The 13,502-nt window shown below is 50.2% G+C and overlaps 1 protein-coding gene across 1 annotated transcript; it reads right to left on the bottom strand.

Moving 5' to 3' along the window:
• Positions 1-2,483: 2,483 nt before the first annotated feature.
• On the bottom strand, positions 2,484-9,315 carry LOC127381203 (lymphocyte antigen 6E). Its single transcript, XM_051611164.1, has 3 exons — positions 9,201-9,315; positions 4,405-4,524; positions 2,484-3,308 (listed from the first exon to the last, which is right to left on the bottom strand). Exons 1-3 carry the CDS (start codon positions 9,250-9,252, stop codon positions 3,100-3,102), a joined length of 381 nt encoding a protein of 126 aa, XP_051467124.1. The 5' UTR covers positions 9,253-9,315; the 3' UTR covers positions 2,484-3,099.
• Between the last annotated feature and the right edge of the window lie 4,187 nt (positions 9,316-13,502).

Here is a 13,502-nt window from a genome sequence, read left to right on the forward strand (position 1 = left end):
ATGCATACCTCTATCAAGGAGATCTTTGCCACATGTTTTCAAACAGAAAAACTGAAAATATCTCTTCTTCCACATACTAAGCATCCAAGAATATAGCACATGAGGAGGAAAGACAAAAAGATAGTGATCAGGGGGGGAAAAATCTCCATACACAATCTATTCATCATCTATAGGCTCAAGAACACGTGTGAACTGACCTTCAGATCTGTCCCCTGGCAAGAGCATTAACATAACTTGTTATTTGTATAGCATAAGTAACCTGGTGAATGTTCTTCCCAACAGCCCTTGCTCACTTGCTAGTCCTTGGCACGAGCAAACTCTGAAATTCAGAGATAGAATCATAGAATGGGTTGGAAGGGACCGCAAAGATCATCTAGTTCAAACCTCCCTGCCATGGCCACCAACACCTTCCACTAGACCAGGCTGCTCCAAGCCCCATCCAGCCTGGCCTTCAACACTGCCAGGGATGGGGCAGCCACAGCTTCCCTTGGCAACCTCTTTCAGTGTCTCACCACCCTCACAGGAAATAATTTAGTCCTAAAATATCTAATCTAGATCTACTCTTTCCATTTGAAACCGTTCCCCCCTTGTTCTACCTCTACATGTCAAACTCCCTCCCCAGCTTTCCTGGAGCCCCTTCAGGCACTGGAAGGTGCTCTAAGGTCTCCCTGGAGCCTTCTCTTCTCCAGGCTGAACACCCCAACTCTCCCAGCCTGTCTTGACTGGATAGGAAGGAGATGGCCACGGGAGGAGGCAACCAGCTCTTGTAACCCAGCTTGCAGCTTTAACCCATAGGATTGTCCAGTGTGGAATCCTCAAGGGCCTTGTACAGGCATGAGAAGACATTAGGACACAGCTTTGCTGGTGGCTTTTAAAGTTAGTTCTTCACTCACAGCAGGCATGTTGTCAGGGGGTAACTGAGTCCAAAAATTATGCCCTATTACCCAGTGGCTAGAAAAGTACAGCCCAATTAATTGCAAGGTAAAGCACTCTGGCTGTTGTCTTAGCTTCACCCTAGGGCATCTCCATCCCTCCAATCTGCAGCAATCCCACAGGGCCTACAGCATCTCCTCACAGCAAGTGTCAAGAAACAAATCAACCTTGCAAACGAGGTTGGTAACCTTCTTGGGAGGAAGGCTCAGGCACAGGAAAGTCAGGAAATATTTAACCCATCTCTAGTAATTTTTTTCCCCAGCTTTTCCTGTGCTACAGGTGCATAGTAGAGGTTCACAGCTTACCTCAAGCCCTGTGGTCCTACCAGAGGTCCCAGCAGGTGAGGGAGGATGCATTAACCAGAGGAAGGCACATCTCAGGCCCAATGAGACAATGGAGTAAGCGTGGTACATTCTTACCAAACTCATCATCTAATCACAGGTCACATCACCATGACCAGTGCCCTCCCGTTGCAAAGGCTGTCATCAGCATCTGTGTCATTTTCATTAAAAGACGGGGAGAAAGAGGAGGAAAAAAAACATGTCACCACTTTTCTTGCAAATATTTCTGTACATCTGCACACCATCTTCCAAGAGAAGCTGTTTCTCACTCACTGAAGTGGAGATGCAGGTATCATTGACCAGTGTGTGCAGCTTGGGTGCCTTTTGGTTGGTTTTTTTGACATGAAATAGGGGAACCACGTACAAGGAGGACACGGCTAAAGAGTGCCAATGTTACACCTGATTTTTGCTGCTAGAAGAGAAAAAAAAAGCCCAGTGCACCTCTGATCAGTGAGTGGAGATGACAGCAAGCCTTTGCCTGACAGCTTAAGGCTCATTTTTGGCTTGTTTTGTGTCTAGCAGGTCCACAGGTAGGCAAAGCAGGTAGGAATCCAGCACGATGAAGCGATGGCAGCAGGACACATCTCCCATGGGATGGCAACTTCCAGGAGCAACACTGCCAAAAGACTTGGGAAGATCCTGGGATCTGAGGGACAGCAGGAGTGGCAGGTTTGGTGGTAAAGTCACCTTCTGCAGTCCACGTGCACCATCAGCCAGGGATTGCAGGTTGAACCTAAAGAGTATTGAGATCTTTGCCTCTGACTTCACAAATTTTTGCAGAGACCTGCTGCCCTGGTATTGATGTTATTGTCCATCACCATCACATGTCCAAAGTCAGGAAGTGGAGACACCGAGTCTTTGTAACATGCAGACTAATTTTTAGAGGTCCTGTTCCAGTGAGCTTCATCCAGTAGGAGTAATGGGGTTGACTCAGATGCCAGTAATTGCCATTTTCACTAAAATGCACCTCGAAAACATGATTCCCAAGAGAGGTGAAACAAGCAGACCCAGGGCTGTTCGTCAGAAAGGGACAGGGAGAAGATGGACTTGCTGCTGAGAGGTGAACTGGAAAGAATGCTGAGATGAAGCACTTACAAGCTGCTTGAGAATGTAAGAGGCCCTTGCGCTGGGCATAATATTTGGGTTTCTTCTAAGAGCATTTCTAATCTCTCTGTCTGGAGCAAGGAAACACACAGCACACGTCCCAGCTCAGGTAACAACAGGAGCATGTTTATTCAGGTCTGGCACTTACAGAGCTCGGAGGGACAAGGTACATGTCATTTGTTTTCCAGAAAAATCAGCCCAGGATCGGAAGAAACGGAAACGATTTTATAAAAAGAGACAGTAGCTGCAGGGGCCAGGAATGTGTCTCCCTTCGGGTCATGCATTCCCAGTGCCCAGAACACCCATGTGCTGGGAGCACACCAGTGCCAGGCACCTCCATGGAGGTGAGAGGCAGGAATGTCTGAACACTTGACCAGATGGTATCTGGGGTTAATTGGTTCTCAGCGAGTCCCAGCTTTGTTTTAATCAATCTTAGAAACGAGGGGGGTAGTATTAGGTATAAAAGCAGAAACCCTTCCAAAATGATCCACCTTTGCCAAGGAGGTGTGAGAGTGCAGTGGGGTATGTCCACAGAAGGAGGAGAACAGCTTGGCCAAACTGCCCAGGTCTCTGATGCTGGAAGAGCATAAAGTCTGGGGAACAACCACCTTGGAAGCCTGCTGAGCAGTAGAGGATCTCCTTGCAGACAGCGACAGAGAAGATATTGGTTAATGAGACCTGTGACAGCCCGTGCAAGATGGCTCTTCCTTGGCCAGCCCCATCACTCACGAGCCCTCAGGATGTAGATGAAGCTAACCAGGACTCCCAAGGCCAGGACTGTGTAGCTGGCTTTCACACTGCTGGAGCCACTGATGTTGCAGAGGAAGGAGTCGCAGCAGTAAACGGAGGCAGCCGCTATGCCCAGGTTAATCCCAGCACTGGGGCAAATGGGAGAGCATCCTTTGGAGATGGACTGGCCAGACTTGCCACCTGAATTGAGGTTAGGACAGGGAGAAAGAAAGAAAAGCAAAAAAGAGAGATGGGTTGATAAGGTTTCTAGGCTTTCTGATCACAAAAGGAAGTAACAGCACTGAAATAGCCACAGCATCACAGGTGGCACGGGGGGAATGAAGTGCTTCCTGGTGTCAGGCTATGACAACAATCTCAGCCAGCCCACACATCTCCAAGAAAACCCATGACTACCTCCCACACAGGCTCTACAGACCATGTAACACCCCAGAGACACCTCTTCCAGGCTGCCAGCCAAAGTTCGGCCGCTCCAGTGAAAAATCTCAAAAATCCCACTCGAGCTTGACCCTGAGGCTCATGGAGTGAACCAGGGAGCACGGGACACACAGAGCACAGGGGAGGCACTTGTGAGCAAAGGCTGTGCTTTGAACGTCTGCTGTGAGAGAGGTACAGCCCACATTTAGCAGTAATAAATAGGAAACCATCAGCCCTGTGCTACAACGACAGGTTTATGAAAGCTCCTGACCTCCATTTGTGCATGTGTGACCCACCCACGTTGAGGACCGTGCAACTCAGGTATGTAACACCCCTCCTTCCTGCAAGGGAGGAAGCCAGGCCAGGCTGGGATCTGCAATGGCAGCAGAACTCCCAGAGCAGCCTCCTTCCCTGCAAGCAGCAGCTGGGAAGCACAGACCCTCCCCACCCTAAATCTTTCCTGGCAATTAGGGAGGAAACCTGCTACTCTTCCTTCCTGGCAACCCCACCTCATCCATGGACAACAAAGAAGGAAAGTGGCAACTAGGGATGAACAGGAAGAGAAACCCTGGAGCTTTCTGACAGAGTAACACTGCAGCATCCTCCACATTTTCACTTATTCATCAGCAACCTTCCCACCTCAAAACTCCCCTCAGACTCCCAGCACTGGTGCAGGCACATGGACTTTAACGTGACTCCGTCTGGCGGCCTCCTAAAAATTCCCTTGGGATGGTCCAACACTCAGTTGCTAAGCAGAACTTTCCCCTTTTTCCATCCAAAGGAGGGAAAGCCTTCCTGCAGCTCAGCAGGTGACCCAGGAGAGCAGCCAAGAGGGGCAGAAGAAGGTTCTGTCACTACTCACCTAACCCCACTCCAACGTACGTTGTCACACAGTGGTTTTCATTCTCCCCACACTTGACAGGCGTCAGGCAGGCCCAGTTGGAAGATGCATCCGAGCATGAAAAGCAGATGAGTGTATGGGCTGCAAGGGAAAGGCACATCTCAGTTAGGGGCTGGTGGGAGGACCTCCTCACTTGGTGGTCCCCACCTCTGACACACGGCACGCACTGCGTCTGGCCACAGCCACGCTTGCTATTTTAGCTGTAACAATCTGTGATAGGGTTTGGGTTTGTTTTTTTCCCAAAAGAAAAAAAATAAATTGGCCATGTGAAGGATTCAAGCATAAGATACATTTCCAGCTCTTGACATGCCCAACCATGAGCTAAAGCCTCAGTACAACCACAGGTCAGCCTGGCACTTCCTGGCATGCTCCTGTTTGCACCAATGGTGGGTTCAAGCTACAGCTGCCAGCTTGAAACTGAACAATGGAAGCAAGTTCAGGCCTGCAACCTGAAGCCTGAAATTTGGGTTTACTCTGCTCAGCTACCATGGACACTGATAGGAAATACTTCAGGCATGAGCACGTGTTTGAGCTTTCTGTGACCTGCCTTTGGCAGGAGGGTACAAAGCCCAGGTTACACATGAGCGAGTGCACGAGGTGGAAACAATTTCTCAGCTAGAGCAAGCCCAAAAAAACCTGCAAGGACTTGCACTGTCCTGCTACTCAGGGAGCCACAGCACAATGAAGGCACCATATGCAACCAACCTTTTGAATTCAGAGCAAAGGGATAGCAAAAAAAAAGCATGCCTTCCTCCATGGCAGGCTGCCTAAAATGGTTTATCCTAGACCAGCAGGATGGACTTCACCAGCTGGCTCCCATCCCTCATCCTTCAGATCTGCCCAAGAAAGAGGAAAGATTGGAAAAGAGCATTCAGTGATGGGAAATGGTTATTGAAACCTGGAGAAGAGGCAGCTCTGGGGAGACTTTAGAGAAGCCTTCCAGGACCTGAAGGGGCCACAGGAAATCTAGGGAAGAACTTTTCAAAAGGGCAGGGAGCAATAGGTTGAGGGGGAACCATTGTAAGCTGAAGGAGGGTAGATTTCTATTGCATATTAGGACGAAATTCTTGACTGTAAGGTTGGTGAGACACTGGCCCAGGTTGCCCAGGGAAGCTGCGGATTCCCCTCCCTGGAAATGTTCAAGGCCAGGCTGGATGGGGCTTGGAGCAACCTGGGCTGGTGGGAGGTGTCCCTGCCCATGCAGGGGAGTTGGAACTAGATGATTCTTAAGGTCCCTTCCAATCCAAACCATTCTATGATTCTATCAAGCAGCCTGGACCAGTAACTCAGAATCATAGAATCATTCTGATTGGAAAGGACCTTGAAGATCATCAAGTTCAACCATAACTTAAATCCCCTATTATAATCTAATTTACCCATTCAGTGCTTAAATCATGTCCCTAAGCTCTACATCTACATTTCTTTTAAATACTTCCAGGGATGGTGACTCCACCACCTCCCTGGGCAGCCTGTTCCAGTGTCCAGAAGGGACATACCCACTTTGCAGTGGACAGATGATCTCTGTATTTTACCTACAAGAACATCACATCCCCAGTGCAGTTGATGACCTGCATCTGCAGACAGGTCAGGTCCATTCCTTGTTTCACAGGCTGATTTTGAGCAGTCAGATGGCAAGCCCTCCAATGAGGCACTGCCTTTCCTGTCTGTGCTTATAGGATGCAAAATGAAGTGAGGGCTGATCCATGATGGGAAGTGAAAGGCAGCATCAATCCTGGTCCTGCCTCTTTCAGTCCCACCACAAACAGATTGTCAGAAGGAGATGAAGTCAGTGAAGCCCTGGGAGAGCTCCCTGAGGCTCAGCTGTCCCTGTGATAGAGTATTTTGAAGAGTAAGTTGGACAAATATTGGTCAGCAGCTGTCCCACTCTGCTGTGGGACTGTACGACCTCTTGAGGTTCTTCTCAATGCTATTTTGCTCAGGAAAAGAAAAGCTTTTTATGAGACTATTTGGAAAAAAAAACAGCAATTGTTCTCAGAAGAATGACTAGTGAGAAATCATGGTCAGGGCAGGGAAAGAAAACAAAAACATTATCTCAGGGACGATCAGTGTGTTAGTGGGAGATCCTGAATGTCACATCAGGGCCGTCAAATGACTCTGCTTTGGAGACAAAGACAACACCACAAACCCCTAGGCAAGAATTTCCTGGACTGTCTCATACATCCTCCAAGATCATCAGTCTGCCAATGATCCTTGCAATACAGAGTTACCTGCACGTGTCAATGCAGCAGCCACAACCTACACACAGCACCCAGGATTACAGGGCCACCAGTTGAGTCAAAAGCCCCAGGAGAGCTGGGGAGGAGAAGCAGGCCAGAGGCAGGCATTGAGCCTACAGGTGGTCATTGTCCCTTGCTGAGCCCTCAGAGAATTTCCATGGATGGTGTTTTTTTTACCTTCTTGGCCAAAACTCAGTCTGAGACCTCCAAGTAAAGGCCCTTTCTCCTGCTCCCTTGTCCTCAGCATGTTTCTGTTCTCCAGTCCCAGGTGAAGGTGACCTGACCTTAACCTTTCTCCTCGCAACCGCCGTGAGGGCAAAGTGAGGAGACAAATTGACTCATCCCAAGTGGCTGACAGGCTTCCTGTCAGCACTGTGACAAGGCACATATCCCCATATGCATTTATTTGCTCGCTCTCCTCATTAAGGCTTAGAGGTTCCAGATATAAATATATCAAAAATATTGGTACATGCACACAAAAGTCCCTTCAGGCATTAAATTCTCTGCCACGTCACTAAATCTATGCTCCTTCCACAGTCTCTCCCTCCTGTCCCTGTGTTTTTCTTTGTCACACCTATGTATTATCCCTTAATGCAGACAAAATCTTTCCAGGTGAGGTGAGTCTTTAAACACAGTTCAGGACAGGAAATACGCAGTCGTAACTAGTGCCACTTTCTGCCCCAGCCAAACAGGTAACTAAATAACTAAACTAAATCATCCCCTGCAGAGTGAAGAGGACAAGCAGGCTGAGTGTTTTAGACAAAAGGCACAGGAGGGGTGGCAGAATTATTTTATGCAGCTGGAGACAGAGCAAAGAGTTGGAGCTCAAGGCTACAAAAAAACCCACAAAAATCCAAAGTCAAAAGAAAAAAACCACAAACCAAAACCCAAGACTGGACAAAGCAAAAGGGAAGCCTTATTTTCATCAAGTAGAAAACGCAGGATTCTTCCACAGGAAGAATTTATGTGCTTATTTGTTCACTGCTTAGCTCCTTGGAGGAACAAAGAGCTCCCAAAACAGAGCGGATCATCTGGGGGAATTCCTCAGATAAGAGGTTGGATTCATTCCTGCAAAGAGCAATGCAGGAAAAAGAGAAAGAAAAAAAAAAGGGGGGTTTTAAGAGCCCATTCTGAAGCTCCCGTTCTCAGCAGCACCAGTGAAAAATGCTGTTGCTTCAGCAGCTCTTCCATCCGATCCCCATGCCAAACACTTTTCTTTTCCCATTGCTCTTTGACAAGACCTCTATAGACCATATGCCAGATCTTCAGGGCACTTTGAGCAGCGTGTAAAGCCTTGCTGCAAAAGACTCGGGATGTACTGGAAGCATTTGGGGATAAAACTAGCTGCAGCAAACCCTCCTGCCTGGCTAATAACTTCCTTTCAACCTAACGATCTTTTGGAGGGTGGGAGAAGTGAAACTCCTTCCTGCTTTGGCGTGGACAGCCCATCCTCCCAGTGAGACCTGAGCACATGCCAACTGGGCTCTGAAGTGCTTGAATTGAATCGCCGCGTTTCTTCCCGGATCCCACTGGAAAGGGGTGGATGGGAAGGGCAGCAAACAAGTAGTTTCTTCTCCCCGGTGTCCTCGGGAGACAAGAAGGGCCCGTGTTTCCTGAGCAGGGCCTCCGAGGGCCCAGAACTCTCCCTTTGCTCTTTGTTTGGCTTCTCCAAGCCTCGACATATGGAAACAATATGGGGTCTGGAACGGCCCCCCGGAGTTTGGATAGCCAGGCATGGAGCAGCTGGGAAGGTGGGGATGGAAGACCCCGCAACTTGGGACAACTCGCGGTTTTAATGTCCAGCACCAGCAAAAGAAGCACGTTCTCCCCAGCTCCTGTGGCGGCCCCAAGATGTGCTGCACAGAGCACGTGTGTCCCTCGGGGATCACCTCCCCACAGAGCGGCCACCTCAGCCGGCCCCGAAGGGTGCTGGGGGGTGGCAGGAGCCAGGATCACCAGTGTCACTGCCCAGACTTTGCTCCATCAGCCATCGCCGGGGCTGAGCTCCATCTCCCCTCCACCCTCCTCTCCCTTGGCTGCATCTCAGCTCGTTCCGGCGCCGTTATCCCGGCTGGTTGCGCCGTACGGGCAAGCGGAGCCGGCCCTGGTCTTTGTTCGAGCAGCAACTGGGAAAAGCTCCAAAATATCTACATGCATAGCTGGACATGCACACATATACATACAGGCGCAGAAGCCCTGAAGTTCCTGCTGAAAGGGGGACACCGCTGCGAGGCACGTCTTGGAAAAGACACCCCTCCCTGCCCCTCGCAGCGAACCCTGGAACGGTTCAGCTCTGTCCCCCCCAACCCCTCCGCAACGCTCACCCTCCCTGCAAACCTCCAACTTCCAGAGCCCACCTTAGAAGAAACAGCACCCCCGCTCCCCCCCACCCACCCACCCACCCATCCCCGCCCCCCAATTTGCTCCCAAACCCCGGGGCTGAGAAGAGACTGGGGGTCCCTCGGCCAGAGGTGATGGGGGGGGGGGGGGGGAGGGAGGGTAAGGTATCCCCTTCTTTACCTCTCTCCACGCACAGCAGCGCAGCCAGCACGGCGAGCAGGAGCGCCTTCATGGTGCGGCGATGGGGGCAGCGAGATGCGCAGCGCGGCGGGTTGCGCGGCGGGTTGCGCGCAGGGCCGGGCGGCGGGCGGGGCAAGGGCAGCAGCTCCGCCCAGCGGGCCGGCCCGCAACCCCCCCCCCACCGCCTCCCCGGCTCCTGCTGGTTTCGTTTCCCAGCTCCCGAGAGCCGGGGGGATTGAAGGAAAGGGTCCGCCCGCCCGCCTGGTCGCGGGGCGCTGAGGAGCTGGGAGCCCCGAAGGAGCAGGGCCGGCTCTTCCCTGGGCCCGTCTCAAAGGGGTTTTTTTTTCCATCCCCCTTCTATTCCCCTAAACGAAGAGGCAGGAGGAGGAGGACTCCCTGCCCGCCCAGCCCCACTCATGCACAGCAGCCTTCTTCAAGTGAACACTCCCGTGCCTGTGGCTCGCTTCACCCACAAGGACCTGCTGCTTTCGTGTCCCCCTTCCCTCCCCACCCGTGCATCTTCATCCCCAGATCCCCGGAGCACCCACCCTCTGCTCCATTCACCATCACCCTGCATGCACAGAGGGGCTGCATGTGCAGGACTCCCTTCCTGAATGAATTTCCCACATGCGAGACCCTCTGCTTGCAGATCCCCTGCATGCGGGAGACCCCCTCTTCATGTACAATCCCACTGCCTGCAGAGCCCCCAGGCCAGACCCAGGCACACAGAAAGCAAGTTCCTGAGCTGTTTACTCGAGCCTAAATGGGATTAGACACACAGGGATGGGTGTCTTAGAGGTATAAGGACCCAGCAGCTGAGATAGGATGAGGCAGCCTGGGCTGCTTGGCAGGATGTGTCTTCAGAGCTTGGGCAACCTACCAGAAAGGTTTACAAGGGTGGCCCAGACTCGGTAGGTCCCACAAAACCAGCTAAATCCTCTAGGAAATAAGCTGCAGGGAAGGCACTGGGGAAGGGACCCTGTGGAGCTGGCCCTCAAGAAAGCTTGGGAATGGAGTAGATGGCTGGTGAGCCAGCAAGGAACAAGTAGGTTTGACAGTCAGTGTGCCACAGATGGGTTTCATTCTGCAGAATCAGCATTTCCTGGCAAATGCATCTGTCAGAAGAAATCCCAGCTCCTGTCTTGTGAGAGTGCATTCGAAGTCTTCTACTTGGAAAACAAAATCCGTGCCTGCAAAATGTCACTTCCCTTGTCTCTCCAGTGGCTCCTTTTTGTTTGTCATCCCAATGCTGCTCAGATGGCTGGGTGGGGACAGCATCAGTCACAGGATGCTGCAAATGGAAGGGGTGGGCAGAGCCACTGGGGCTCAGTTCTCCATGCTCAAAGGTGTGTCAGGTCAGGAAGCCCTTCTGGGAGCTTGCTGGTCTAAGTCCATGTCTCCCTCCTCCATACCAAGGCTCTGGTGTGGGCCAGCAGAGCACAAAGCTCAACACAGAATCACAGATTCTGTGGCAACACGGCCAGCCTCATGGCAGGGCTCAGTGTTCTAGAGCAAGACACCACACGGCATGATCCTGCCTCTTCAGGCAAGTTTGGGGGCTGTTGGGGAGCTTCACTGAACTTCATACCCTGAAGGAAATGCAGAAAAATATCTCTTCAAAAGAAGAGGGAGGAGGTAAGAAATGCAGCAGGGGTAGAGTCCAGCAGCAGGAATGTGGTCTGTGCTGGGAAAAGGTGGACACAGGTACAAAAACATGCTTGAGGGAAAAGGAGATAAGGAATCAGCTGGATCATAAAGCAAACTGGTGCTAGAGTAAATATTTCAAGGTTTGCTTGCATGCTGGGGGGATTGGCTTGTCTTAAAAAAGCAGGAAGTAAAGACTATGACAGGTCCCTCATGGATCAAGGGAGCAGAGGTGGGTGGAGCAGTTAAAACTGGAGCAATTAAAACTGGAGCAATTAAAACTGGAAATACTGGACCAAGGTGGATGGAGCTTGGAGCAAACAGGTCTAGCAGAAGGTGTCTGTGGCCATGGCAAGTGGGTTGGAACTACATGGTCTTCAAGGTCCCTTCCAACCCAAGTGATTATATGATTGTGTGGTGCTATGATGCTATGATGCTACGATTCTATACTAGCTCTGCAAGGCTGCAAGGTGCTGAACTGGCATTTTAAGAGTTTGAACTTGCAACACGGACCCACTCAAAACTTGCTCAGCTTCTGTGGAGTCAGGTGGCATGCAGAGAGGTTCCTTCCCCACCACTTTTCTACTTCAGGGCTTGGGTGATACTTCCTGAATCTGGCCAAGGCTGTGCATGTGTTTCTCTGTGAGGCACCTAAACCCCAGCTGAGTTTGCAAATGAAGTGTCTCCCCAGTAAGTAGAGTAGAATTGGTTTATGGAGTAAATCTGCTGAAACTGCCTTAGGTAGATACCACAGGAAGGGGACCAAGTCAGTTCCTTTCAAAAGTTACATTGTTCTCCAGACATTGTAAGTGTTCAGACTTCTGCCAGAACGGATAAGGGCTGCTCTGTGGAAGACTCTGACCTGCCAAATCTATCTCACTGTAAAACTGTGGAGAATTAGTTTGGTAGAGCAGAAGACTGGGAGGACATGAGATCTTTTACCTACCCTGAAAGAGCAGGAGCCCAGGATCTCCATCTCTGCTTCAAGGCAAGTTTCCTCTCAGACAGACAAGTCTTTCTGCCCAGAGCAGTCTGCTGCAATGTACTTATGGCATAAAGGCTCTTTTTGGCCCAGGTGCTGGCATAGGCTCCTACACTGCAAAGAGCACTGGAGCCATGATGCACCATCCTTGGGACTCCTCACACCAGCCTGCTCCACCCAGCTGAAGGAGAGGACTGACTTCACATGCCAGCCTTTCCTCATCATCCCAACCCTGGATGTTTCTCCTTCTGAAGCCCTTTTTGGTTGCTCCGGTGCATGCTTAGTTGGTGCCAGAGAAATTGGTATTCTCACATCTCCTCCTTCCAGAGCCTGCATGACTCACCCTCGGTCTTGCTTGTTTATTTTAGGCTTTTGACAGGAAAACAATTTTGAAGCTTCAAGCAGGGATCATTACTCAGACAAAAAGTTAAGCTCCCATTACTGCTGTGATCTTTCCAGGCTGCTTCAAGTGTGCTGGAAGATCCATCCATGTCTGGACCAACCAGGCTACCTCTGAGGAAAGGTTGCTCCGGAGTGTTCCAGCATTGTAAAGTCACTCTTCTACAAATGGGTTCATGTTGTTGTGCCCTGAGTGCACCTCCAAGTTCAAGCCTGAGCCTTCTGGCCTTGCCAGGACTGTGCTGTAGGCATGTCTAGCTCCAGACATCTCCTCGGTAGCTTCACAGAATCATCCAATGGTTTGGGTGGAAAGGGGTCTTTAAAGGTCATCTAGTCCAACTCCTTTGCAACAAACAGGGACATCTCCCAACCGTCAGGTTGCTCAGAGCCCCAGTTGTGAGAAACGTCTGTCGTGCCAACGAACAGGCCCACACAGATCCTTCAGCAAAGCACAGTTTATTTACATTCCTGCAAGAATGGGTGACCTAAGCAAGCAGGCACACCCATAGTCAGGTGAATAACGGTTTATATTCCCTATTCCTGACACAAAGTTCCCTCCCCTGTTTCCCTCCTGGCTGGGCACTCCAGGGTTTACAGCCCATCCGATGCTTCAAATTATCCTATAAGTTTCCCGCCCCTGTTTACACATTCCATTCTAGCAGGTTACTTTTTACCTTTTAAGGTAAAGTTTTGATCTTTCTTGCCCCCTTGGCTGTCTTCCCAATTAACAAAATGATCTATACCTACTGGTGCCATCCTGCTCCTAGGAGCAAGACAGAAGTGGCTTTGTTGTGTCTGATCTTGGGCCATAAATACTGCTCCATGTTCGGATCCCCCAGATGGAACCCAATTAAGTCCCTCAGTTTCTTGGGCCATAAACCATTCTTGGTGTAACTGGAATGTGCAGATATCTCACTTATCTCAAGCAAACTATATATTCCTAACACTAGAGTGTATATATATATATATATATATATGTGAACCAGACCTGACACTATGTTTCTAACACTAGAATGCAAAATCAACACTACATTTCATTTCTAACACAGTCAAACCTGACCTTGAATGTTTCCAGGGTTGAGGCTTTTACCACCTCTCTGGGCAACTTGTGCCAGTGTTTTACTACCCTCACTGTAAAATCTTTATTCCTAACATCTAGTCTAAATCTACCCTCTTTCAGTTTCAAATCATTGCCCTTATACCTTGGCCTCATGAAGCAGGTAGTTTGTCTCCAGTTCTGTTTTTGGCCTCATATCCTAGATGGCCGTTGGACTTAG

Source organism: Apus apus, chromosome 2, assembly GCF_020740795.1.
Source record: "Apus apus isolate bApuApu2 chromosome 2, bApuApu2.pri.cur, whole genome shotgun sequence".
NCBI classification, from domain to species: domain Eukaryota; kingdom Metazoa; phylum Chordata; class Aves; order Apodiformes; family Apodidae; genus Apus; species Apus apus.